At 39.2% G+C, this 24482-nt stretch overlaps 4 protein-coding genes and 1 pseudogene across 5 annotated transcripts; 1 reads left to right on the plus strand and 4 right to left on the minus strand.

Annotated features, from left to right (window-relative positions):
- Nucleotides 1–2572: 2572 nt before the first annotated feature.
- Nucleotides 2573–3124, minus strand: LOC121781891 (flowering-promoting factor 1-like). Its single transcript, XM_042179587.1, has one exon. It carries the CDS (start codon nt 3101–3103, stop codon nt 2768–2770), a length of 336 nt encoding a protein of 111 aa, XP_042035521.1. The 5' UTR covers nt 3104–3124; the 3' UTR covers nt 2573–2767.
- A 2920-nt stretch (nt 3125–6044) lies between these two features.
- Nucleotides 6045–9311, minus strand: LOC121780538 (TVP38/TMEM64 family membrane protein slr0305-like). The gene is made up of 7 exons (XM_042178115.1): nt 8591–9311; nt 7766–7818; nt 7451–7543; nt 7148–7371; nt 6785–6851; nt 6439–6552; nt 6045–6290 (listed from the first exon to the last, which is right to left on the minus strand). The coding sequence occupies exons 1-7, from the start codon at nt 9054–9056 to the stop codon at nt 6267–6269; spliced, it is 1041 nt and encodes a 346-aa protein (XP_042034049.1). The 5' UTR covers nt 9057–9311; the 3' UTR covers nt 6045–6266.
- Nucleotides 9312–12310: 2999 nt separating this feature from the next.
- On the minus strand, nt 12311–14394 carry LOC121782256. Of its 2 annotated transcripts, XM_042180012.1 has the most exons (5): nt 14253–14394; nt 14130–14183; nt 13939–13990; nt 13055–13184; nt 12528–12667 (listed from the first exon to the last, which is right to left on the minus strand). In XM_042180012.1, exons 1-4 carry the CDS (start codon nt 14324–14326, stop codon nt 13062–13064), a joined length of 303 nt encoding a protein of 100 aa, XP_042035946.1. In that variant the 5' UTR covers nt 14327–14394; the 3' UTR covers nt 12528–12667; nt 13055–13061. The 2 variants fall into 2 exon arrangements, with proteins under 2 accessions (XP_042035945.1, XP_042035946.1); XM_042180011.1 differs by lacking the exon at nt 13055–13184 and having other exon boundaries at nt 12311–12667; nt 14253–14393.
- A 34-nt stretch (nt 14395–14428) lies between these two features.
- LOC121782255 lies at nt 14429–16789 on the plus strand (annotated as a pseudogene).
- On the minus strand, nt 16308–22861 carry LOC121782254 (bifunctional aspartokinase/homoserine dehydrogenase 1, chloroplastic-like). The gene is made up of 18 exons (XM_042180010.1): nt 22642–22861; nt 22016–22089; nt 21567–21941; nt 21172–21260; nt 20782–21085; nt 20639–20691; nt 20359–20567; nt 20163–20250; nt 19974–20087; nt 19215–19313; nt 18781–18975; nt 18498–18580; nt 18196–18421; nt 17897–18042; nt 17631–17766; nt 17370–17453; nt 17199–17291; nt 16308–16991 (listed from the first exon to the last, which is right to left on the minus strand). Exons 1-18 carry the CDS (start codon nt 22767–22769, stop codon nt 16746–16748), a joined length of 2742 nt encoding a protein of 913 aa, XP_042035944.1. The 5' UTR covers nt 22770–22861; the 3' UTR covers nt 16308–16745.
- Between the last annotated feature and the right edge of the window lie 1621 nt (nt 22862–24482).

The raw sequence follows: 24482 nt of genomic DNA on the forward strand, positions 1-24482 counted from the left end.
TCTAACGATGCCTCTTCCTCATTCTCTTTACTCATATCGGGGCTGCGCGGTAGGTAGATTTCCACAAAAGATGAAACTCGCTGGTCTTCGGGTCTGCTATCTCTACCTTCCCTAGATCCATGATTCTCACTAGGCAATCTAATGGCAACATTTGATACAGATTCTGTATCCCAACTGTCGGCATCACGATTCGTGGTCTTCTTTGCTGCTGTCTCTAATACAGAGTCCTCAAAATCACCAAGCTCCTCTTCGCTCGTACCACGATCATAAACATAGTCGAAAACTCTGGCTTCCATACATGAATATGCAATCTTCTCATCTAAACTCGAGGAATCAGAAGTTTCATATCCTTCTTGTTTCCTCAATCCAACACTAACTTGGTAATCTGGTTCACACCGACTCCCAAGTGAACAAAGACCAGGAGTAGCTTTCTTCTTCGTCGCTGGACTTAGCATTGAGCACTCACTATGCCTATTATGAGAGAGAGACGACCTTCTCCCCCAACATAGATCATCACTTCCAAATCTCTCAAAAGATATGTCGCCTGTCGGGTATCCCTGCTGCGTGCGCAATCCCGACGGGTCCCAACAGTTAGGCGAGCGTGGAGGCTAGTACGGGGTCTGATTGGTCACACGTGCGGGCTGACCGTACAGGTTCCGCGGCGGGAGGATCAAGCGCGGTGGCTGATCGACAACGTGGCGGGGCTGGTGGGAGGCGGACTGGCCTCGCGGCCCTCGCACCTCCTCCTGATGGTGAGGTCGGTCCCAGCACGTCTCCGCGCGTCGGAGGCCGGTGATCAAAGGGCGGGTAACCGCGATCCTGCTGCTGCGTCGGTGGGTCCCAGCACGTCGGGCGGTGCAGCTGCGTTGCGTGAACCTGGTGGCGATCGAACCCTAATTGGATTCGTTGATCTCTGTGATCAAATAGGTGGCCCCTCTCGGCGTAGCCGCTGCGGTGTCGAGGCCGTGCGTCCTGCGCGCGATCGCGGTACCCGATGGGCGAGTATCCCTTCCGTGGGCAACAATCAGAAGGATCCAAGCGGTGTGCGACGTATGGTGGTTTTGGCTCGGGCTGAGTGGGTGGACGGAGGTTGTCAATGCGCCGATCTACCGCGTCCATACGAGATTCCATCATGTCCAATAGGCGATCAAATTTTGCAATAATAGGGTGCATCTGGTGCGGGGGCTGATATTGGTGGTGAATAGGCATAATTAATTACGGAAAGAATGAAGTTGGAGTGGAGGGGTTTGGGAATTTCTTGTTGTTCGGTGGTTCTTTTTTTTTCATTGGTTAGTTTCTGGATGAAAGAAAATGGAGGGTTAATGAGATTTGTGGTGTCGGACATAGGTGAATGATAATGGGTGAGGGTGGTTCCCTTATCGGCAGCGGTGAAGCTAGGCAGCGGCTAGTTGCTGTGCGCGGGTGGATTCCCCGTCGGGCAGCAACATAGATGTGGCTCGATCGATGTGGCTAGTTGCTGTGCGCGGTGGTTTCCCATCGGGCAGAGACGTAGCTATGGTTCGATCGGTGTTGTGGAGGGTGAGATTACGATGAAAGCACTAGTTGTTAAGGATTTCCTTCCTTAACGTCAGAATTCCACACACAATCAAGAAACGAGAGCCGTCGTTGTCGAGCGCCCAAGCGTTTGGGTCGGCGACGTGAACGGCGGAGAGGCGGTTGAGCGCGAGATCAGCCTCGTCGGCAACCTTAGGAGGTGTTTCTTGTTGCTACTCAATTGAGCCAAAATAACGATAATTTCATAGATTGATTGACTGAATATTATGGAATACTCCACACATATTTATAATATGTGTGGATACAAAAAAGATATGCTAAATTCCTATAATATCTAAACAAAATAATAATAATAGAAGACTCGTATCTAAAGGGTTATGCTTCGTATCTTAATGTATGTCATAGGTTGTTTCACTGTATGTACCTTGTAATCTCGCATGTAGGATCTTTTTTGTTGTTGCATGGAGCATGCTTAAACATATAATATGGCCTAACAATTATTGTACGTGGAAACATTAATTATTTATGACACTTTGTCTTTCAATAAAAATATAAAATTAAATTAACATTAGGAATACATTTGTGATGTTAATGATGATTTTGTTTTAGTAAGAACTGATACACAACATCAATTATATTAATTAGAAAATTTGCTAGTGCATGTATTGGTGTGGTCGACAAGAAAATTCGTTGCTCAACTATTTTCGTATAATGGATTTGGAGGGGATAGTCCTTCATTATGCTATATCAAGTGAACAAAATAACGGCTGCTATTTGTTTATTTATATATTGTAACTAATCCCCAACTTCAAAAATATGAATTTGGACATGATATTTTTGTGAAGAAGTATATGAGAATATGCAAGATTAATATCCAATCAAGTACTTTTTACAAATCAAGAGTCGGTGATGGATTATATTTGAATCTTAGACCTCGACGTATCGCATAATAATAAATTTATATAGTTTAAAAAAAATAATGGTATATATAAAAATTTCAAAATTCATAACACATAAGAAACATAATACAATTCCATCTAAATAAAATAACCGGAAGTCGAAATCCAACAAGTGGTGTCGATTTAATGAAACAAAGATAATGATCATTACAAACTTCTATCTATCCTAGAAAGCACACTTGAAAATCAAATAATTGTTCTTTACAAAGCTACATAAATCTACCCATCACACCAAACCAAGAAACACACACACATTTTTCTTAGAGAATCTGAAAACCTAGGAAGAATGGAAGCTACATGTCCCTGACATGAAAGAGATTAGGGTTCTTGACAACGATGTCGTACATGTAAACGGAGGTGAACTTGTTGAAATCTTTGGGGAGAGAGATGAGGTCGATGGAGGAGTGTTTGTGGAACTGATAGAGGTCGGGGTCACCGCCGTAGTACCTCTCCCACCCCAAATTTCGTAGAATTTGGTCGAGGGATTTGTACGAGGACACCACCTGCCCAGTTGGAAGGTGCACCAACACCTTCCGCTTGGACCCGCACTTACTCTCAGCACAGTCGACCCCGGGGTTCTCTACTAGCTGCATAACTCCGTTGTTCTTGAAAACCCAGACGCCAGCCATGTCTCAACTTATATGCTTGGAAATAAAAAGGTGTTTGGAGAAGTTGAAGTAAATTGTGATGTTTTGAAGTGGAGGATTGGAAGAGTATTTATATATGTGTGATGAGGGAGAGGGAAAGAGAGATAGTTTGGATATTGGAATGAAAAAGATGTGTAATGTTGATAGGGTTTTGTGTAATAAAACCTAGATAGATATCGTGGGACCCATTACATTTTTATGTTTGTACACGAACAATATGGATGTTTCTTACATTCTTTTTTATAGGAGAATCTATTGCTTGATTGTGGGCTTTTTCAATTTCTTTCTCTTCAAAAGTTCATATTGGAGAATCTGGGGAGTGGGAGAACAATATTCTCATGCATTATTATTATTATAGCTATACCAAATGCAATAAATGTTTGGAAATTATATGTGCGTATGTTGTTGTGACCACTTACATCACATGTCCCACACGTGAAGGGGGGGGGGGGTTAGGAGAGGAATTTTGTGATTGTTACTCTTTGATCAAAGTGAATAAGACATGTCATTGTTAACTTTTTATGTGGATATATATTGGTGCTGATTATTTGTGCATTGATTTTTATACCTCAAGAACTCTTTTTTCATGCATCACTACAACAGATGATGTATATTTCATTTTACTTTTCATATTAATACCATAAGCTTCAATACAGGGGTGATTTTATATTTTATGATATTAATAACCTGGAGAAAACAAAGAATGTATTGATTCACTAAAAATTGTTTCAAGACACTAGTTACGATTAATCTACACTTCCTCATATGCAGTTAACAACACGCACATATGCAATATGTTTAATAGATCGACATGAACATCATGAGTTGTCCCATAAAAAAATCTGTTGAGTTTATCAGGATTGTCGAAAACTTATCAGCATGGAATAAAAACAAGATCAAAATCAATTTTACTAGCACATGACATGGACACAGAGCTGGATGTGATCACAAAAAGATCCTAAAATTGATGCAATGTCTATATACTGTATAAAGAAAGTTCATCCAATATGAATTAGGTAGAGAGGAGAGGACCACAAGCCAGCTTTCAAATCTAGCACATTGGTGTTGAAGTTATATATATATATGCTGTGAGAAAATTAAATATTGGGCTATGGCTCACATGTTATCACATGTATATGTGTGGTTTTAATGGTCCTTCCCTCATGTCTCTTTTATTCCCATCAATCATGGTATATACTTCAATTCGATAGCGAGGACTACATTGCACGTTCGAGATCTTCAGTTACAATCTAGTACTATTTGTATTTTATATTCTCATTCAATCATATATAGAATGAGTCATAGTTGTGTTGTAAAGTGGGATCGTACAGATGTTTGTAAAATGACTGATGTGTTTGTTTGCAAATTACTATGATTATCTTGCAAGATCGACTTGCAGTTACATTCATGGTATTTAATGATTCTTTTAACACATAAATCAATTACCTTGTCCGTATTCTTCCACTTATATAATATTACTTTCAAAATAAATTTATTATTATGTTGTTAGGCTTGGGTTGGGCAAAAAAATGGCATGTATATATTCTTAACTCCGTGCCAATATGATGATAACCTTTGGTACTTTATTAGGTGTTTTTTTATACCTATGTACATTGACAAAACATAATCATGAGCAAAATGAATCAAACGCATCCACAAAGGAGATGCTTGAGTGGCAGATATTACTATAGATTATGAAGCCATCCATTCAAAAAAATTCGGTTTGGTGCCATCCTATAAATCTTTCTTGGTACATTTTATCACGTGTCATATTCACAATTTTTTGACAAAATGGTTCTTTAAAAAAAACAGTCCAGACGGACTCATCCGTTTGAGATCGAAATGTTTGCATCTTTTTAAAGATTATGGATTAATGCACGCATAATTTATGGTGCGAAATGACAATATATTGTAAGTGTAAAAGATTACGATTCTCGTTTCTTAATTTTGTCCGTTGTACTAATTTTCAGTTGTTAGCCCACGGAACATGCAAATTTTACTCCATCCGTCCTACAAAAATAGGCCATTTAAGATTGACGCAAATTTTAATGTATAATTGGTAAAGTAAAAGAAAAAAAAAATAGTTCAAATTATTTAATAGATGGTGGGACCCATAAATGATAAGTAAAAGAGAAGTAGAAAAAAGTTGTCGTAAAAATAAGGGGTCAAGTATTTGATGGATTAATGATAAGGAATGACGGACAAAAAATATTATTTTAATTACTATTTCATTAAAATCGTGTAGTCTAAAAGTCTCTATTTTTAGCTTCTACCCTACCACATCCTTCTCTTTCTCATTGATATCTTTGATAGGAACCTACTGAGGAAGGCTGGTTTACTAGCTTCAAATGTGGAACTAACTAGAACTTTTTTTATTATTACTCTTTTGCGATGTTAAGTGCTTCTTAATTCATGCTTTTCCACATGCCCACTATAACACAAGTTAAAATATAATACTCCCTCCGTTCCATGTTACTTGCACTATTCCATTTCGGTCCGTCACAAATTACTTACACTATTTCTAGTTGAAGTTAAAATTAACGTATTTAATTTATATGTTAGATTAAATGAAGAGCTCCTTTATTAAGAGATATCGCATTACACTTCAAATTCTAATTTAATTATACTAAAAAATAAATCCAAAATTTACGTCCTAAAATAAAAAAAGTACATGTAACATGGGACGAAGGGAGTACGGGTAGTAAACGATTTAGATGAGACTTAGTGACGTATTTTCCATTGAGATTTTGGATTCTTAATGGATGCAATCCAATTCAGCAAGAGACTTCATTCTTCTCTCACTTGTAATCTAGTTATTCGTTACAAGAACTGAAATCTAGATTATAAATCACTTGATTCTCGTTGGATGATCTTTCCCAATGCTTTCTTGTTTGATATTTTACCGTAGTACTACTTCCTGTTGTGTTTACAAATAAATATATAATCTGATTGAATTTGATTTTCGAATCTTGGGATGATCTCATCCAAGGCTCCTCATGCTAATAAAAAGGTAATGTGCAAAAATGACGTCATAGGGCAGAACAATTTATCTATCTCCCTTATTTATAGAGAGAGTGGTACATAAAATTTCATTGATGAATTACTACCCAATATACAGTGTATCTATCAATATTTTGATGCTTCCTTACTCGATATCTTTCACGGCATCCTGCATGACAACACAAACACATGTATCAGACGTGTCGGGATCCATCAGAGCACTCTTATTCGAGTCAATCATGCTCGTATAATGGCATATTTGTAATTTTGGTAGTGTTTGGATCCGGATCTTGAGCCATACACCACAATTTAGTTACCTTGGCCAGTCGTGTTACATACGTTGCTGCGAACGCTGTCACTAATAGCCCGATCCCGAGTGTCCACAGCTGACCGTTCCCTCCACTTAACCCTCCTACCCCAGACTCCTCTTGCTGGGCAAGCAAAAACTCGGGTCGTTAGCTCATGAACAAGTACGAATAAAGTAATCCATCTTGAACTCCAACATTTTTTAGGAGATTATTGATAAATAGTTGCAGTATGATTCTATCCTTGTCAGTAAGCATAGGAGCAGAATCCCAAATTCTTGGATTGAGAAAACACGAGCAAATTTCACATCTGATACGAAAATTAAAGAGATCAACGCCCTTAAGGTTAGAGACTCACAAGTATTGCTCGACCAAACGCGCCAGCACTCACGTACGCCCATGTTCCAGGGAGCATACCTAACCAGCTGCACGAACAGGACTTTGTGTCAAGACATATTTAAGGGTTACTGTACTAAAATCACATGCTGTCTGCTAAAGAAAAAGTCGAAGAAGCTATATTCTTCATAATAGACCCAAACATGCTAAGGTTTGATTTCATCTACAATAATATCTCAGTTAATCAGCAATATTCACATCACTAAATTATTTAGAAGATTATTGCAGCTTAGCTAATGCAAGTTTCACATTCACTTCCAAGAAAATGCATTAGTTTCGACAGCATAAAGAAGTAGTACGTGAAAAAGAAAAAGAGCAAGCTGACCTTGCTAAGACGTATGGAACAAACTTGACTGATGTAAGTCCATAGAGGTAATTTCCGAGAGAGAATGGAAGCAACGGACTCAAACGGAGAAGAGTAACAACCTTAAACCCATTTTCCCCAATAGCTTTGTCTATTGCCAGAAATTTCTTGTTTCCTTTTACTAGCTTTAGAATTCGTTCACGAGCAAAATATCTGGCAATTAGGAATGCAATGCTGGCTGCCACCTGAAAATGGAAGTAAGACGGCTTAATACTCAGTTTGCAGCATTACCCTTTCTATCTATCCAAGCTATTTGAAACTCACTGTGCCACTAATAGAGACGATAATGGTCCCAGTAAACGTGCCGAAAAGAAGACCAGCGGACATAGTCAATGGAATGGCTGGTATTGCAAGTATCTACACCACAGATAATAATAACTTGCATCAATTCATTGTGAATTTTAGACGCTGATTCATGTGCAGGAACTGATGGTTTTAAGAGTCGAACAAACAATAAAGGTCATCCATAACATATAACAAGATTTGATACCAGTATTTGCAGATGAAGATAACGTAAGAAACGAACATTGAAGTAGTTAGAAGCAACAAATTTGCTCAACATGATATCTGGTTTCTTACTTCTAACCCGGCATAAACTGCAATGAAAAGGGCATATCCAGCTGCACCGTAACCTGCAATAGTAAACAACAAGACATTAGAACCAAACACATTGTTTTTTAAACAAGTAGATGAGGGTAACATAGGGTGGATTTATTCAAGATTTTCAAAGAAGAAACTGTTTAAATAGCCAGTATAAGAAACTAGAGTTCGAATGGAAGAGTAGCTAATTCTATACAATCACCTTACAATTGATAAACACAATTTTCTACAAAACTAGATGAAACTAATGGGATTGGAATAATACTCCTTAGTCATAATTCAAATACAGTAGGCCACATAAATTTAACAACTACAAGAAGTAATTGAAATATATTGATTAAATAACATGAATATTGCAATCTGAAATTCAAATTCTTGTATTATGATTTCTGAACCTCGTACATTTAAATGTGAAGAATCTGACTTAGGGCCATCTGAAGTAATACTCATTCCAATACTAAATCACAATGCTCATCTCAAACTAATCACAACAACGATCAAACTTCCGTCACATGCATCATTGCCATCTTCAAACACATCATTCACAAGTATATGTCAAATCAAGAAAGCCTCAATTTCCCCAAACTCGTTAACGGTTTCTTTCTACAACAGCCATTTAGGGCTGAGATTGCTCTCCCAAAAATCCCATTTAATTCCATTTTCCCCAAATTTGTTCACGATTTAATTCTACAACAGCCCTTCGAGCTGAGATTTCTCTGCCCACCACAGATATCAAGCAAAAGATCCAATCTTGAGTCTGCAAATCAATATGAAAAAACAACAAAAAAGGCTCGACACTCCTACCTTCAATGAAGCCAGAAAACTGGGTCAAGAAAGCATTGATCTGCTCTCTATACACATACCCACCAACCCCAAATCCACCAACGACGCCCACAAGCAGAAGCCCCGCCAAGATTGTGCCTTTAATCGCGCCAGCGTCGTCTCCGCTGCCGCCATCCTCCTCCACCGCATCGCCGTCCCTATTCTCATCATTCTCGCTCCTGGGGTTGAAATTTAAGAATCTCCTAAGGCTCTGTGGAGCTGTGTTGGGAGTCTTGGGGAGTGTTTGCTGCTGTGATTTCTTGGTTTCTCTTAGTGAAGAACATGGCTTCAGAAAATGGAAGCGTTTCGGCTTGAAACCCAATAGAGAGAAGCAAAAATTGGGTCTTTTTCGAGGAGCTGCGACGGAGGCGGATGGAGAGGTGGAAGAGGAGAGGCTGACGCACGGCGGCCTTGGCGGCGCTGTTCTAGTTAAAGCAATGGAGGGCATTTTATGGGAAGGAAGGAGGTGGGAAATGGGAATGAGTGGTTATGATGATGAAGGATAACAGAAAATTGGGATGTAGATTTTTTTATTTTCTTTATGTAGATTTATGATCTTTGTTGCAGTTTTTGAGAGTTTGAGCTTGTGAGCTTGTTCGTTACAGAATCTACCAGTGGTATCTTCTGATTCTCTTACGTCTTGGTGTATAGATTTTGAGGGAAAATCGAGTGATCTGAAAATTGAGTGGATACAAGAGATTGTGATCAGTATTGACGCACGTGTAGTCTAGTATACATTTTCACTCTGGATTTGGGATTTTGACATTTTGTAAATGCTCAACCATAAATTTGACTCGAATTAGTAATAGGTACGGTTTTGTTAAATTTTGGCAATAAGAGCATCCACGACGATGATGGACGGACAGCGTCCGTGCCAGCGGCACGGAAGACGTCATCCGCGGCTACTCGATGCATCGAGCACGTCCGTGTCAGCGAGCAGGTGATGTGGCCGGACGTGATTGGGCAACGGCATAGCCGTTGCATTTGCATTTTTTTAAAAAAATCGGTTTTTAATTAAAAAAACCGATAAAAAAAATATTTTCCCACTTACCAAAAAAAATATATCCGTTTTCTACCATTTTCTACCCAATTTTAATTTTTTTAAATTTTTTCCCCAAAAATACACATTTTCATCTATAAATATCTCCACTTTCACACCAAAAAATTCACACCATACTACACAATTCTCATCTACATTCTCTCATTTCCATTCTCATCTACATTCTCTCATCTCCATTCTCAATCTTTCTTTCACTCATACAACATAACAATGTTCGACCAAGACAATCACCCTCCGGGCTCCCACGGTTGGAACCCCGATTGGTTCGGTTCACAACCGTTTCCTAGTCCGGAAACGGAATATTCGGCCCCTCCTCAAACCCAAAGTTCGGGCGTTCCAGGTGGCTACCGGCCTTACCCGATCAACGACCAAGATGCCCCCGAAGGGCTATACGGGGTGGACACCCGAACCTAGAGCGAGGTCTACCACCCCCTCCCAAACTCCGACTCCTCCTACTCGCGGTATCCGCACCCCGTACACTCCGGCGGAGATGGAGCAATTGTTCAAGGCGTTCTTGTCAATTTCCGAAGATCCGGAGGTTGGCACGAACCAATCCTGCAATCACTTTTGGTGGCGCATTTGTCGCCGGTACAATGAAAACCGCCGGAGGGAACAATCGAGCGTAACGAGAGTATGGTGCGCAACGCCATCTACAGAGCCAACGAAGAAATCAAAAAGTTCCAGGGGTATTACCTCCAGGAAGAGCAGTCGGCGGGGAGCGGCCGGAGCGAGGTCGACATCATCAGTTCCGCCACGTCGACCTACCAATCCATGAACTACAAGGCGTTCAAGTACCTCAACATTTTGCAGGAGACGCGGTCGCATCCGAAGTATAGGGGAGGCGTAACATCCTCCTCTAGCGGCTCCTCCAAACGGTCAAGGTCGGTATCCCTATCCGACGCCGGCTCCGAAGATGTGGTTAGCCAACTCGCCGGAGCTAACTTGGGTAGCCCCAACGCCGGCCCAAGCGGTTCCCAACACCGACCGCAAGGAAGGAAGAAGGCGGCGGCCAACCGCCGTCGCGCCGCGACTCCATCCGGCGATGCTCCCGAACCCGCTCCCTTTCTCGTTCTCGTGCCCTATGCACCACCTCCACCCCAACCAACTCGTTGTGGGCGATTTTGACCCAAATAAATATGGCCGATAGGTCAACTATGACCCCCTCGCAACTTCGATCGTACGAGACCATAATATTGGGCCTCCAAAAATAATTGGGGGTAGTGTCGCCGGATGAATAGTCTTCCACGGGGATATTTTTAGCTTTAATTATGTATTTTTAATTTTTAGTATTTTAATTATGTAATTTTTAATTTTTAGGATTTTAATTATGTCTTTTTATTTTATTTGTAATTTGTAATATTATTTCAATTTTTTTAATGAATTTTAATATTATGGAAATGTTTTTATTTAAATTGAATAATAAAATGGTGGGACCCTTGTGCTCGTCCTTGCGGAAGAGCACAACTGTGGGTGTTGTGCTCTTGCCTAAGAGCAGGCAAAAATAGTGGCGCCGGGCCCACAACCTTGCTCGTTGGCAAGAGCACGGTTGTGGGTGCTCTAATAAACTAATAATCACAATCAAAGATTTATGAGTTGTTTCAAGAATTTTAATTGAAGAAAAAACAATGTGTCCAAAACTTGCCTGTGCCGTTTCCGGTATCTACTAATAGAAATTAAGGAGAGGCAACTAAGAGCATCTCCAATGGCGGACGTCCGGTCGGACATCCGGTCGGACGTCGCGAAGGGCAACCGGGACGTCCGCCATTGTGGCGTTTAGGTCGGATACGGACGTCCCGTGAGGACGTCGGGTGTCCTCGGACGTCCCGGCGACGGGCGAGCGGACGTCCGCCACTATGGCAAGGGTCGGACGTCCCGGTCGGACGTCCGGAAATTATTATTTAAAAAAAAAAACTCTATATATACGGCTCGTTGAACTTCATTTCAACGCGGAGTGGGCCGGGGATGTTGGATTATGTAGAGGTTTAGGATGAAGCGTTGCATCCCTTCATTTCACAACAGAAAATAACTGATTGTTGGCGGTTTATAAAATTGCAATTTGGTCCTTCAATTATCGAAAATTCCATTTCCGGATGAAGATTTCTGCACAGTAACTTTAATGGAAATAAAAAAAATCCAAACTGACCCCAGCCAGGGGCTGCCGCCCCTTGGACCCCGCTCTCGGGGGTGCTGCCCCCGAATCCCCGTCTAATCATAACGAATTCAAATAAGTGTGCACTCCGCACTTCCAACTTATTTGATGTCTCGTTATAATTATACTGATCAATCAAGTTAATCCAATTACACTAAAATATCCAACAGATTATGTATTTTTCTTTTTTCGAATGACTATGTATTTTACTTTTTTCTAACTATGTTTTTTTATGTTTTATGAATATGTATTTTTGCCCGTATTTTGCTTTCCCGTATTCCGTGTCAAAATTATATTTCTGTTTTTACGTAATTAAATTATTGTGATTTTTTTTATTGCCGGATGTCCTAGTGGGAAGGGCGATGGGAAGGGCGGATTGTGCAGGGGATGTCCTAGTGACGTGGCAGTGGGATGGGAAGTCCTAGTGACGTGGCAGGAGGTGTTTTTGAGATGTCCTAGTGGATGTCCTAGTGGGATGTCCGCCCACTGGAGATGCTCTAACAATGACTAACATAAAATTAAAACTGCAGGTACAAAAAAATTCAAGAACTCTGTGAGAGAATCATATGACAAGAAAGGGAGATTAATACTGTGAAAAATATCCAGACCAGGTACTAATTTAGCCTACATTCTCAGTTTGTGATCCAGTGTTTCATTTAGGCTGATCCGTCAGGATGGGGGTCGATCCCGTCTCTTTACTTCTGGCCGGCGCCATCGGAACTAGTTTTGCATCATTTACAGAAGACTTGAATCTTTGCATTTGATGAGTGAGTGTGGCTTGAAGAGCTTTGGGTGAGAGCAATTCTGGTTTATCGAGGACTTCCAGTGTCGAACTCCCAACAAAGTTTACCTGTTGAAGAGCATATATGAATGCATCAGTTATCGATTTTTTAAAAGAAAAGCAAGGTTTTGCAACAAAAATGACATTGTATATATGCAGTTGATAAAAGGAATGTAGTAACGTTATAACGAGGGGGGTAAGAAGTCTATCAACAAATGTGAAGCTGATTATGAAGCGGATTAGAGAAAGTTCTGCGGCGTGAGATACGGAACAGGAATGCTAGTGTGTGAGGTGAGAAACAACTCTTTTACCAAGACCAACTATGCAACAATCGCATGCAAAGTCCAAGTCATGCCACACAGAGTGGACGGAGAGGAGTTAATCTTAATAATAAAATCAATACAGAGACCAATGGAAATAAGAGAGTAATCAACTACATATATAGGAATTCAGTACCCCATCATCAAGGCCAAGGAGAACCAGCTGCATAAACAATTTCACTGTTTCGCCTGAGACACAGAGCAGTAGCCTTAGCAGAGATGTGACGAGACTTGAAAGTGAAATGAAGCCAAGAGAAGAGAGGGTCCTTTGCATTATCATGACACAGCAAGAAGATACTTCAGGAAAAATAGGATGTATGGAGTTGAGCTCTATTTATTTGCAAAGAACAAGCTTTTTCGTGTGCCAATTTCTTTTTTTTCGCAATTAACCGGTTATTATCTAGTTGGAATAAGGCTGATTTTCTCCATTCTACATTAATCACACTTCCGAATTTAACAAAAGCATAGAAGAATGATCTCTTCATGCCGATACAAATGATAAAGCATAATCCAATGCTTGCAGCTTCTTAGTCTAAGGGGATTGATCAGCATACTCTTTCAATAATCAACTCTGATTTCAGAGCTAACTAGACTTGGTTCCTCCACATTATAGACTTTTGTTTCCTCAACACCCGAAGTAAACGACACTAAATCAAGCTCTAAATTCTCAGAGTTCTCTTGACAAAAGAATACACTACTACCTTGACTAGCACAGATGACCCATGATTTGGACATCATAACTCTTATCAGTAGTAATTCTGAAATTTCCCAATTTTCTCATAATAAAACCTTTATTATTGGAAAAGCCTACCATTTAAATATGGAAGAATGGGGAATAGCCATGATAACACCCCAACTGCAATGCAAGCCGTTTACTTCAGCAAGCAATCAGCCAAATCAAAATTGGGGAATGGCTATAATAACACCCCAAACTTCTATCAAATAAAATTCCAAATTATATTTACTTCAGCAAGCAATCAACCAAACAGTGGAAGCAAATATGGAAATTTGGGTTCTTACCGTTTCAGATGCCTTCTGAATCAATGCTTTTGCTAGAGGAATGACGCAGAACCTTCAAATGCAAATAAAAAAACACCCAAATTAAAGTATTCTCTATCAGAAGTGAGCTCGAAATAAATTTATGAAATTACAGATTAATTGGTCTCATAATATTAGATCATATTATCGAGAAGAAACATGAAAATTCATACATTCCGCGGCCACCAGATAAGGCTTCCACAGATGGCTCTTTCCACTCATCCAATCTGCAAATCAATTAATAGTGAGTATACTTCGACTGTAACAAAAACCGTATGTAATTTATTACGACTTACATCCAACCGTAGCGACGGTCGAACAAGAGGCGTTTGGGAGGCGGTAAGGAAGCGGTCACGGCGGCCGTCGGCATTTTTCTTCCAGCTGAAAACTTGGAGTACTATAATTTTTATTTATTTTTTGTTTTACAAACCCTTTACTCAATAACTTTAATTAGAAATTACACTCAGCTATCTAAAGTTTTTATGTTTTGCAAAACAACCCGATACAAAATTTTAAATAATTGAATTTTAGTCCCAAATCCTTCTTCCCGCTAAAGTGCGTATATAATATATTTAGTGTTATTTTGATCGCTGATTGCATCTTCTCTGCTTCGTCGAATGCCAATCTGCCGCAATCATGAATCCTGTGACAAATTACAGAGAATCAACACCTTCGCAACTATCAAACAATGGTGATTTGCTTTCTATTTACCTTATCGCTCTTGATAATCTGATTCCTGCATAATTTATGTTTTATTTGATTTTGTTCCGTTTTGGATTTTTTTTAGATTCTCGCATAGATATTCTTCCAGTGTTAGAAATGCTGGTTTTGTCTTTGGATCTAACGCTTATACACTAAATCAGCTTGAATTTCGAAATGTTGCTGCTGTCTGCTGAATTTTCGAAAATGCAGTAGAATTTATTATCAGCGATTGTGAGGAATTTCAAGTTGTTTTGCGTTTAATGGTTAGGTTATGCCTATTTTCTGCTCCTTCCAAATTTAACTGGATGTTAAATCAAACATTTTTTAACAAAAAAAATATATGAGTACATAGATCTTATTATTATGAATCCAGCTTTTTGAGTTGTCTTCTGATTGATGGTGATTGGATTTCAATCAGGTGAAGGTTGCAATGGCGTTTGTATCATGAGCACAACATGGAAAGATGAGCAGCATCCATCCTTTATCAGCTTCATCTCTTCGTTCCTCACTGAGAATTCTTTTAGACTGAATTTTGTGTCAATTGCCCCAGTACTCTCTTTTTCTCTAGCTCATGGATACCTCCGTATGCACCATGCTTAGGTTTAATGTTGCTTCATTTTCAGGATTTCATCTTCAACTGTGGAGGCGTGTCCGTTGCCTTTGTATTCGTGACCAGTTGGGATTCTGGCTGCACTGAATCCATCTACAGCAAGTGAATAATGTTCACCTTCCTAATAATCCAGAAAAGAAGATGCAATCTCTAACTTTTGTTATAAAATTGATTCTTATGAGGCTTCGTCTGCTGCTTGATGCAGAATTCAGAAGTTAAAGGAACAGTTTGCCCATTTCTATGTGGTTGTTACCCTCCCAACCAAGGATCAGAATGACTATTTCATACGCTCATATTTCAAGTTAGTTAATTCTCGGCTCATTCTAAACTATTTCAAGCTTTGTTAAGTACGTTCTTGGCTGAGAAATCTGCATTTTGTTTTTCAGACATGGCATGGAGTTTGGTAGGCCGACTTTCATCCCCGTGCAGGATTTGGAGATGGGATTCGAGAAGATTGTAAAGATAGCACATGCCCGTGGAGGTGAGATCATTTAATAAGCATCGTTATTCAGGATCTTGAATTGTACATTTATCCAAGGCATGCTCCTGCAGTTTGTAAGAAACATGATGCTATAGCAAAACTGAAAACTGAGGTTCGTTGATCAATCCTTTTTTCTTGTTACTGTTAACCGTTAAGAAGTCATGTCATCTGCATTGCATGCTTAAAAAATTGTCCATGTGAATTTAGAGGGAGAAGTCAGTTCAATCCATGGATGTCTACGTCAAAGTGGTTACATCTATCCCTGGGATTGATAGCCATGATGCCATTGCGGTAATAATACAATTTGCTGATGATTTTTCCCTTTTCCATCCTTTGTTTGTAGTGGTATAAAAATGAGTTCTGATCTGCAGCTGAATCAAGCCATTGGTTCCATTGAAGCAATAGCAAAGGCATCAAAGGAGCACATTGTGGAGAACACCGATCTTTCAACTGAAAAGGCTGAAACTATTACCAGGTTTTTCAGAGACCAGAAATATTACCTTGGTATCAAATTAAAATGACGTGATCATGCTGTAGTTTGTATATCTACCAACTGAATTGAGGTTTCATGACTGCAATTTCTGCAGCAATACCATTTTCATTGCGCATAATATCGTGTTATACATGCAAATTCATATTCCTGTCAAGAAATATTGAACTTTTATCTACTATGCAAAGAGAGAATTAGCCAGACATACAACCCCATTCCTCTAGGATACCTCATACTATCTTAGTCATCTTTGAATACACAGTTACTTAGTACTTGATCTTAAAACCATCAAACATCACTAGGAAGACTTACTCAACATGATCTGCTTACGAAGTTACAGTAGTTATGCCACTCATTGAGGCCACGAAATCTCATGGGAATACAGACACAGAAACGTGTCCGGGTATCAGACGCTCGGGCTTGGACAGGGAAGAGACACAAAAAGGCAGGCCTAAACTGGTTTAAGTATAACCCTTCGTCCTGTTCAAGATCAGCTGTCATTGAACTTACGATGGCGCACCAAGATATGATGCAAGGCGCAATATGTCGCTGAATACTCCACCAGCTGTCACCTCAGCCCCAGCACCAGGGCCACGGACAATCAGCGGCTGCTTCTCATACCTCTGAGTTGAGAATGCTATTATGTTATCAGATCCAGAAAGTTGGGCAAACGGATGCTCCTTCTTATATCTGCGTAGCTCCACTGTTCCTTTCTGGTTGACAACATCTACTACTCCCACGTATCTCAAGACCTTCAAATATTTCAAGATCGTCATGAGTGCATGAACAGGGAGGTGTGGAAGCAGAAGGAGATACATAGTTTCTTATTTCGTTCTTATCTCCACCAAATCGCTGCAGGGTCTCTCATCACCCAGCAACATTGGTACCCCTAACTAGATGTTATTTTCTGATTCAAAAGTTTTGCATGCTTTCTGAAAATAAAACTTAAAAGTTCTTACTTCTCCAGTAGCTTCAGCCTCCTGCCTTTGCTTTGCCAAGTCTTGATCATACTTATGGAGCTCCTCCATAAACTCCTCAGCTGAAGCTACATCCTGGCACAAGCCATAAGAAATCGAATCAAAGATATGTACTAGTGATTGAGGAGCCTCACTAATTGAGTTTGTTCATGCCTTTAGTGGGTCCGGTACTAGACTCTGAATGGGTATGTCTGACAATTCCAGCTTCATCCCAGATTCTCGGGCAAGGATTATCACCTGCGCCGATCAAACATTTGACAAGTGCAAAATTAACTCACTGGAGTTGCACATAGGAAAATGAAATTAGTAGAGGTAAAGAAGGTAGTCCTATGAGGAGAATTTGTTGTCTGAGGTTCTTCTATTACTTTCCCGAAGCTAGGCAATATTCAATGTGTTATGATGTAGCAGATATACCTTTCTAGCAACATCTGTCCCAGATAAATCATCTCTTGGATCAGGTTCGGTATAACCTGCCTCTTTTGCCTCCTTCACCACTTCACTGAATGCCCTTGCACCCTTGAAGTTGTTAAATATGTAACTTAAAGTCCCACTGCATGACCACATATAAAGTAAAATAAGTCTTATGATAAGCAAAAGCTTCTCTTGCTAACAAACTGGGAGATGAATGATGCTAAACTGCCTCATAATAAAGCTACAGAAGGAATGCGTCGAACACTAACCTAAAAATGCCTTCAATTCGTAATATTTTATCCCCAGTTTCAAGGAGTCCTTGCAAAGTGCTAATGATTGGTAAACCAGCTCCAACAGTTCCTTCATAAAAGTAATGCGTGTAGGACTGTCGCTGAAGAGTTCTCAGTTTCAAATACTACAAGTAAGAGGAATTCAAAAAAAAAAAAGACAAAAGTTGTCATTAGAATTATCAATTGTATATGAAAAATATCATGTGCATACATAGATTAGAAAGATGTTCAGAACAACTTCAGCTACCACAGATGCAGTATTAATCATTAATCTGTACCTGCTCAAGTGGTCCGGAATTGGCTTTCTTATTTGGGGTGACGACATGGATCCCTCGACGCAACCAATCATGGTAATGGCTTGCAATAGATGAGTCTGCAGTGCAATCTACTATGACAGTATTTGGGATAAAATGATTGTTGTGCACATGTCGAACAAACTTCTCCATGTCCGCCTTTTCCCCATTCTCCTCTAGTTGATCTCTCCATGTCGACAAGTCAACTCCCCTGCAATAATCAAGTGCAAGGTTGTCAAATCCAAAGGCATGTGTACTGGTTATCATTGTTAAATTCAAATACTTACATATCACTCAAGAGCATAGTCTTTGATCCGGTTAAACCCAACACACGAAGATCAATGTTAGAATTTTCCTTGAGGACTGCTGCCTACATGGTTAGATGAAATACATGTGTATGAAGGAGGCATAATCTTCATCGATTTGAAAAGCACAGAGACCAGAAATAAGCCAATAAGTCATGCAGATGACAAAACATAGATTCGTAGATGGTAAAAGAAATGAAAGAAAAGACTATTGTTACAGATATTGATTGCTAAAAGATTAAAGGGCGATCGTTTGAAAGTGTACCTGTTCCTTGAGCTGATCGAGCAATGTGCCTCCAATCAATCCTGGTCCAATGATGCCCATTGCTATTGTAGTTCTGGATAGATAAAATCTGGAGTGCACAGCTCGTAATGCCTTTACACAGTCTTCCCGTTTCACAACTACGGTGACATTATACTCCGAGCAGCCTTGGGCTATAGCACGTATATTGATATTAGCCTGTAGAAGGAAGGACATAATTATGATTTTACATCTGATATACCCCCCCCCCCCCCAAAAAAAAAAAGAGAGACGATTTTGCATTTATCTTTATAATTCTTTTCTAGTGATAAGTTACTGTGTTACTCTACTAAAACAGTATTTATAGATAATCCATAGAGTGGTAGGTAAATTAAATGTGTATAAGGAAGGTACCATAAAAGTTAAGTACTACTCCATAAAAAATTAAAGTTTTTTACCTTGGCAAGTGCACTGAAAAGTGTGGCACTAACCCCTGGGGTACTTGCCATTTTCTGTCCGACTGCAGCTAAAATGCTACAATTGGGAATTACCGCAATCTGTAAGATGTCCAACATAATCGAGAAATTAAACTTACAAATATATTGAGAATAAGGAGTATTATAGATAGTTATTGTAAAAGATATATAGTGCATTCATTTCATATATGCAACAATTATTAACTACACAATAATAGTACAATGCTTGCGTAGGGGTAAAATAATATTGACGATTCTCTAAAAAATCAAATGTATTACTGATTACGTCAATGTGTATTTGCATCACAACAAGTAGCTGTCTGTAACATGAAACATAGAAGCAAGACACGAATGAAGTAGCACTTATGATATTAAATGTGAACTTCTCTACCCACATCCAGTGTAATTCTTTTATTAAAGAGAATACAATAAAGAATGAACTGTACCAATTATATGCTTATATGTTGAAGTAGATTCTGTCAGATGTAGTTTAATAGTAGTATATCATTTTTCAGATGAGAGAGGACCCATGAATCGTGATGTGCTTACATCAAACATACTAACTAGTCTTTCAATTAATGAGGCAAATCTCCCACCATCGTACAACATCAATGAATGAACTCGATGACCACAAGATTATCTGTAACGATTATGTAATCGCACTATAAAATACTTACATTTTCCTTAAAGCAGACATAACATGGTAGACTATTCAGGTGGTGAAACTTTTCATATAAGTACCTGAGAAAGACGACCAGCACTCAAGGCCTGGCGAAATCTAGACTCTAATGCTGCAGCAACAGCCTTGACTTCTTTTTCAGGCACAGCAAAACACACGGAATGCTCACTACTGGCCTGTGTCGAAGGATTCATCAGATCCTCAATGAAAGGTTAATATTATGCATGGGGGAAACACGCGAGTAAAAGTACCTGGGATATCATAATCACATTTGCTCCTACATCTTTCACAGCACCGAAAATAGCACTAGAAGTACCTGGAACCCCAGCCATTCCAGTTCTGCAGAATATATTTGTGACTAAGAGCTATGTAACAGAGATGGAAGAACGAGCCGAACATTGACTTAATAGTCCACAATTATCACAATTCTATGAATTGAAAGCTCACCCTTCAACATTTACAAGGGCCAAGTTGTCTATTGTTGCAAACCCTTTAACTGTAAACTCCAATCCATCTTCATTTTCAAAATCAGCAGGTCGGCAGATTGTTGTACCGGGTGCAGAGAGGTTGAAAATATTTCTTATTACAATTGGAATGTCATATTTCATGACAGGAATAATTGTTCGAGGATGTAAGACATTTGCCCCAAAGTATGACTGCATAGATAAAACTGGTTAATGGCTGATACATTGTCGAAACCTAGGACTCATTACTAGAAAAGTCTTACCATTTCCCATGCCTCCTGATAAGACAATTTGTTCAAAACCACAGCCTCACTAACTGCCACAGACAACGAGAAAGAGGATATTACTGAAATGACTTCAAAGGCTAGACTTTAACAAATTAAGTATGCAGACAACTGGAACAAACCTTTTCTGGGATCTGCACTGTACACACCATCCACGTCTGTCCAAATCGTCACTTGACGTGCTTTGAACAGGGCACCCATGATAGCAGCAGAAAAGTCACTTCCGTCTCGCTTCAAAGTTGTGGGAATATTCTCAGGTGTACTGGCAATAAACCCAGTCGCAACAATTATGTCAGATGAATTTTGGGAGTACCACTTCTCAAGTCTTTGGCCTGACTCCACGTAATCTGGGTCAACTTGATCAGAACTTGTAGGATTTACCACGAGGACATCTCTAGTGTCCATGCAAGCACATTTTAATCCACTCTACAAAACCAAACAAATATTTTTAAGAAAATTAAATTGGTAAGTACAGAAAACTCATAAATAAATGCCTAGAATATAAGAATCACCTTTCTGATAACGGAAGACAGTAATTCTGCTGACCATAACTCGCCATGTCCAGCCACAAAGTCAGAAAAGGATTCAGTTGCGTGGCCAGCTGCAGTACATCAAGATTGTCAATACTCAAATGCAATTCAAGCATCAAGGAAAGGTCATCTCAGTAAGGGAAAGCAAATAAATAACTATGTATGATTGAACTTTAAATTTGTATCACGCATAGATTGACACTGCCACAAAATCAAATCGCTAATTAATTGGTTTTTCTATAGGCAAGAGAATAATCCAGTAGCGTTGAATAACTAAAACTGTTGAGTAGTGCATTTTTTGCATAGGCAGGACAGAATAATTTTGTTATCAAACCTCATATATCTAAGTGTTGGCCGTTATCTACAAACACACATACCGATATATATTGCACGCAGCATGGCCTTCAGGTTGTTTATGTCCTTATGCAACTGTGCCAAGAATTTGTTCAGATCATCTCCCTTGAGAAGATCAATTGCTGTCGACTTGTGCTTCTCCAGAACAGCATCCAGTGCAGTTACATAGGAATCATCCCGAGCCTGTGCCTTGTGTATAAGATCATACATCATATCCGTCACCTTTGACATTGCAGACACGACAACCAATTTTCTCTCTGACTCATCCTTAACAACAATGTTGGCAACATTTTGTATTCTTTCAGAAGTTCCAACACAGGTGCCACCAAATTTATGAATGGACCAAGTGTTGCCTTTTGGAAGTTTAACTTGCTCGACAGCTTCGTCCAGTAGAACATCTAGGGATTTAGACACCTTATTAGTACAAGACATATGCTCATGAGTTGTAGTAAAGGAAAAATTCTAGGTGAACCTGCACTAGTGACTGAAGCAAACAGGTTAAAATTCGACGAGTCCCTTCCTTGCAACTGAGAATTGCAACACACTCTGTGACAAAGAGACCCAAATCAGTCTTCAGAAGGTTGTTTAAATAAATTAAAACTAAACAAGCAACAGGGAATTCCAACCTGGAAACCCAAGAAATAAATTTCAAAATAATCAAGAATGCAATTTTCCAGCTTTGAAGTTGAAAATATTGCCAAAAATCTTAGCTCAAGTAAGAAAAGTAACTGCAATTTTGTAGTCATGACAAAACACAGAACCTAAAACTGAAAATCATAAATTTATCAATACCATACATTCATCACCCTGTCAAGGTTATAGCTCCAAATGCAGACGTGACACCATTTACAGCAAGCCCACATAGAATTGAATCAAGAATTTATTAAAGCTAAAAATTCAATTGTTGGCTCTCAAAAAAAAATCCAAACATATTTTCCAGTAGCTGCATGCATTGGCATACATATATCACTGCAAAATCAACACATGGTGAAACTCAAGAACTGAATCTTTAATACTCAAGCATCTACAAAAAAAACTTCAATCTTTAGACGCTAAAATCCAAAAAAGAAAGTGCCCCATTGGTTGAGAATCTTATACCTGAAAATGGGGGGTCGATGTAGGAGAGTGGAAGGGTAGATCTTGTTGAGTGTTGTGATGGAATTCTTGGGCATGGAAGAGAGATTGGGTAAGGAATATGATGGAGTGAGGGGAGATGCGAACGCCATTGTTGATGATTGATTTGCAGAGCTCACTGAGTGCGTGTGTGTGTGTGTCTGGCGGCTGATTGTGACTGATTTTTGTGATGAGGTGAAAAAGGAAACTCAGATTAATTTATTCTAATACAGTGTTTCTCTCTCCCCTCCTCCCCCTTATTTCGAAGAAAAAAAAATCATTTTTTTCTTAATAAAAAATAAAATTTTCATTTAGCATTTCCTTTGTTTACGATTTACAGTCAAATTCTGGCATATATTTGAAAAATATAAATGAATATAGATAGAAAAGTCAAATAAAAAAACTACTACTACTATTGAGTAAAATGAATTAATAAAATAGAAAGTCCATTTATCATAATAAAGACATTTAATATCATATATTCCAAAATGACATTTAATGTATTTAGCACTCAAGACAGTATTGAGGTCTAAATATTACCTAAAGATGTGTATATTTTCAATGGAGTAAAATTCTTTACTGTGAATTACTGCATACACAGGAAGTCAGGTGATTATAAATAAGGAGATAAATCCATTGCATTCCTAAGATTCTCATGCTTACAATTATTTCAATTTGCTTTCCTTTTTAAATACTCGTATGTCGTTATTTATTGAGCATCCCTTTGTGGTGTCATTTTTTTAATATTTTTAATATTTTTAATTTTTTAATATTTTTTTTGCACTTTTTTTAAATTTTCTAATTTTTTATAATTTTTAGTTTATAATTTATTATTTTGTATTAAAAATGAATTTCTTGTGTTATAATTGCTCAACGTATTCTATTTTACGAGTAAAATAAGTTGGAATTGTGAATAGTGTCATTTATTAGTTGCTGCCCGGGTTGGGGCCTGCAGGGTTAGAGCAGTTGTGGGTCGGGACTCAAATTTAGGGGAATGATGACGTGGAGGGGACTTGGGGCCGGAAATGGGAACGGGGTTATTCATGCTCTAAGGCCATGTCACTTATCCGTCCCTTAAATTATTATTCATGGGTCTCATTGTACTTTTTAACTCCATCTCTTAACTAAGAGACGGAATCTACAACCCTCCGTCCCTTAAATTACTATTCATTCAATTTCATTTTTTATTTTTATTTCCAACCAAATTCAATTAAAAAAAACACACTTCATTAAAAATAAAAGAAAATTACAACATAAAATAAAAATACAACTTAAAATTCAAAAAAATAAAAAAAAAACACATAATTAAAATCCTAAAAAAATAAAAATGACATAATTTAAAATACAATTTTATAGAAAATAAAAAAAACTACTCCGCCGCCGAATCATCCCCCGAAGGCGGTGGAGGTGCACTGAAGCCGTGAGGAGGCGGAATGTCAAGTTGTGTTGCCATAAACGCAATTCCTTTAAGATAGGCTTGATATTGGGGAGGCGTCATGCGGGAAGTGTCTGCCATTGTGGCGGTCAGGTACATGGACATAAGGGAGTTCGAGGGTCCCCCGAGCCCGAGCCCGCCTGGCTTGATTCCGCTCGGCCCCTCCTCCCTCTAGCCGCCTTCGCCGCATTTCTCCTTTGCGGCCGACGGCGCCCACGGGAGGACCCCCCGGCATCGTCTGTCGTGCCCCCAACCTCTTGCGAGGCAAACTCACCTGCGGCGCACCTTTCTTCGTCTTTGACGACCTCCCAAACATCGACATATTTGAATTGTTTATCGGTGTCGTCGAAGTAGACTCGCAAAGCCGACCTCAGAATGTCGACTCCCGTGG

The sequence above is a fragment of the Salvia splendens genome, chromosome 20 (genome assembly GCF_004379255.2).
Source record: "Salvia splendens isolate huo1 chromosome 20, SspV2, whole genome shotgun sequence".
NCBI lineage: Eukaryota > Viridiplantae > Streptophyta > Magnoliopsida > Lamiales > Lamiaceae > Salvia > Salvia splendens.

Excerpts from the sequence above, each read along its gene's own strand:
- LOC121782256 (XM_042180011.1), bottom strand. The coding sequence starts at position 14,326 with ATGCCGACGGCCGCCGTGACCGCTTCCTTACCGCCTCCCAAACGCCTC. Across the intron at positions 14,184-14,252 it reads GACCGTCGCTACGGTTGGAT|ATTGGATGAGTGGAAAGAGC; the intron begins GTAAGTCGTAAT and ends ATTGATTTGCAG. Across the intron at positions 12,668-13,938 it reads TTCAGAAGGCATCTGAAACG|GTAAACTTTGTTGGGAGTTC; the intron begins GTAAGAACCCAA and ends GCTCTTCAACAG.
- LOC121780538 (XM_042178115.1), bottom strand. The coding sequence starts at position 9,056 with ATGCCCTCCATTGCTTTAACTAGAACAGCGCCGCCAAGGCCGCCGTGC. Across the intron at positions 7,544-7,765 it reads CAGTTTATGCCGGGTTAGAA|ATACTTGCAATACCAGCCAT; the intron begins GTAAGAAACCAG and ends TCTGTGGTGTAG. Across the intron at positions 6,852-7,147 it reads GTTCCATACGTCTTAGCAAG|CTGGTTAGGTATGCTCCCTG; the intron begins GTCAGCTTGCTC and ends CTGTTCGTGCAG.
- LOC121782254 (XM_042180010.1), bottom strand. The coding sequence starts at position 22,769 with ATGGCGTTCGCATCTCCCCTCACTCCATCATATTCCTTACCCAATCTC. Across the intron at positions 18,581-18,780 it reads TCGATCAGCTCAAGGAACAG|GCAGCAGTCCTCAAGGAAAA; the intron begins GTACACTTTCAA and ends CTAACCATGTAG. Across the intron at positions 17,292-17,369 it reads TAGTACCGGACCCACTAAAG|GATGTAGCTTCAGCTGAGGA; the intron begins GCATGAACAAAC and ends GGCTTGTGCCAG.
- LOC121781891 (XM_042179587.1), bottom strand. The coding sequence starts at position 3,103 with ATGGCTGGCGTCTGGGTTTTCAAGAACAACGGAGTTATGCAGCTAGTA.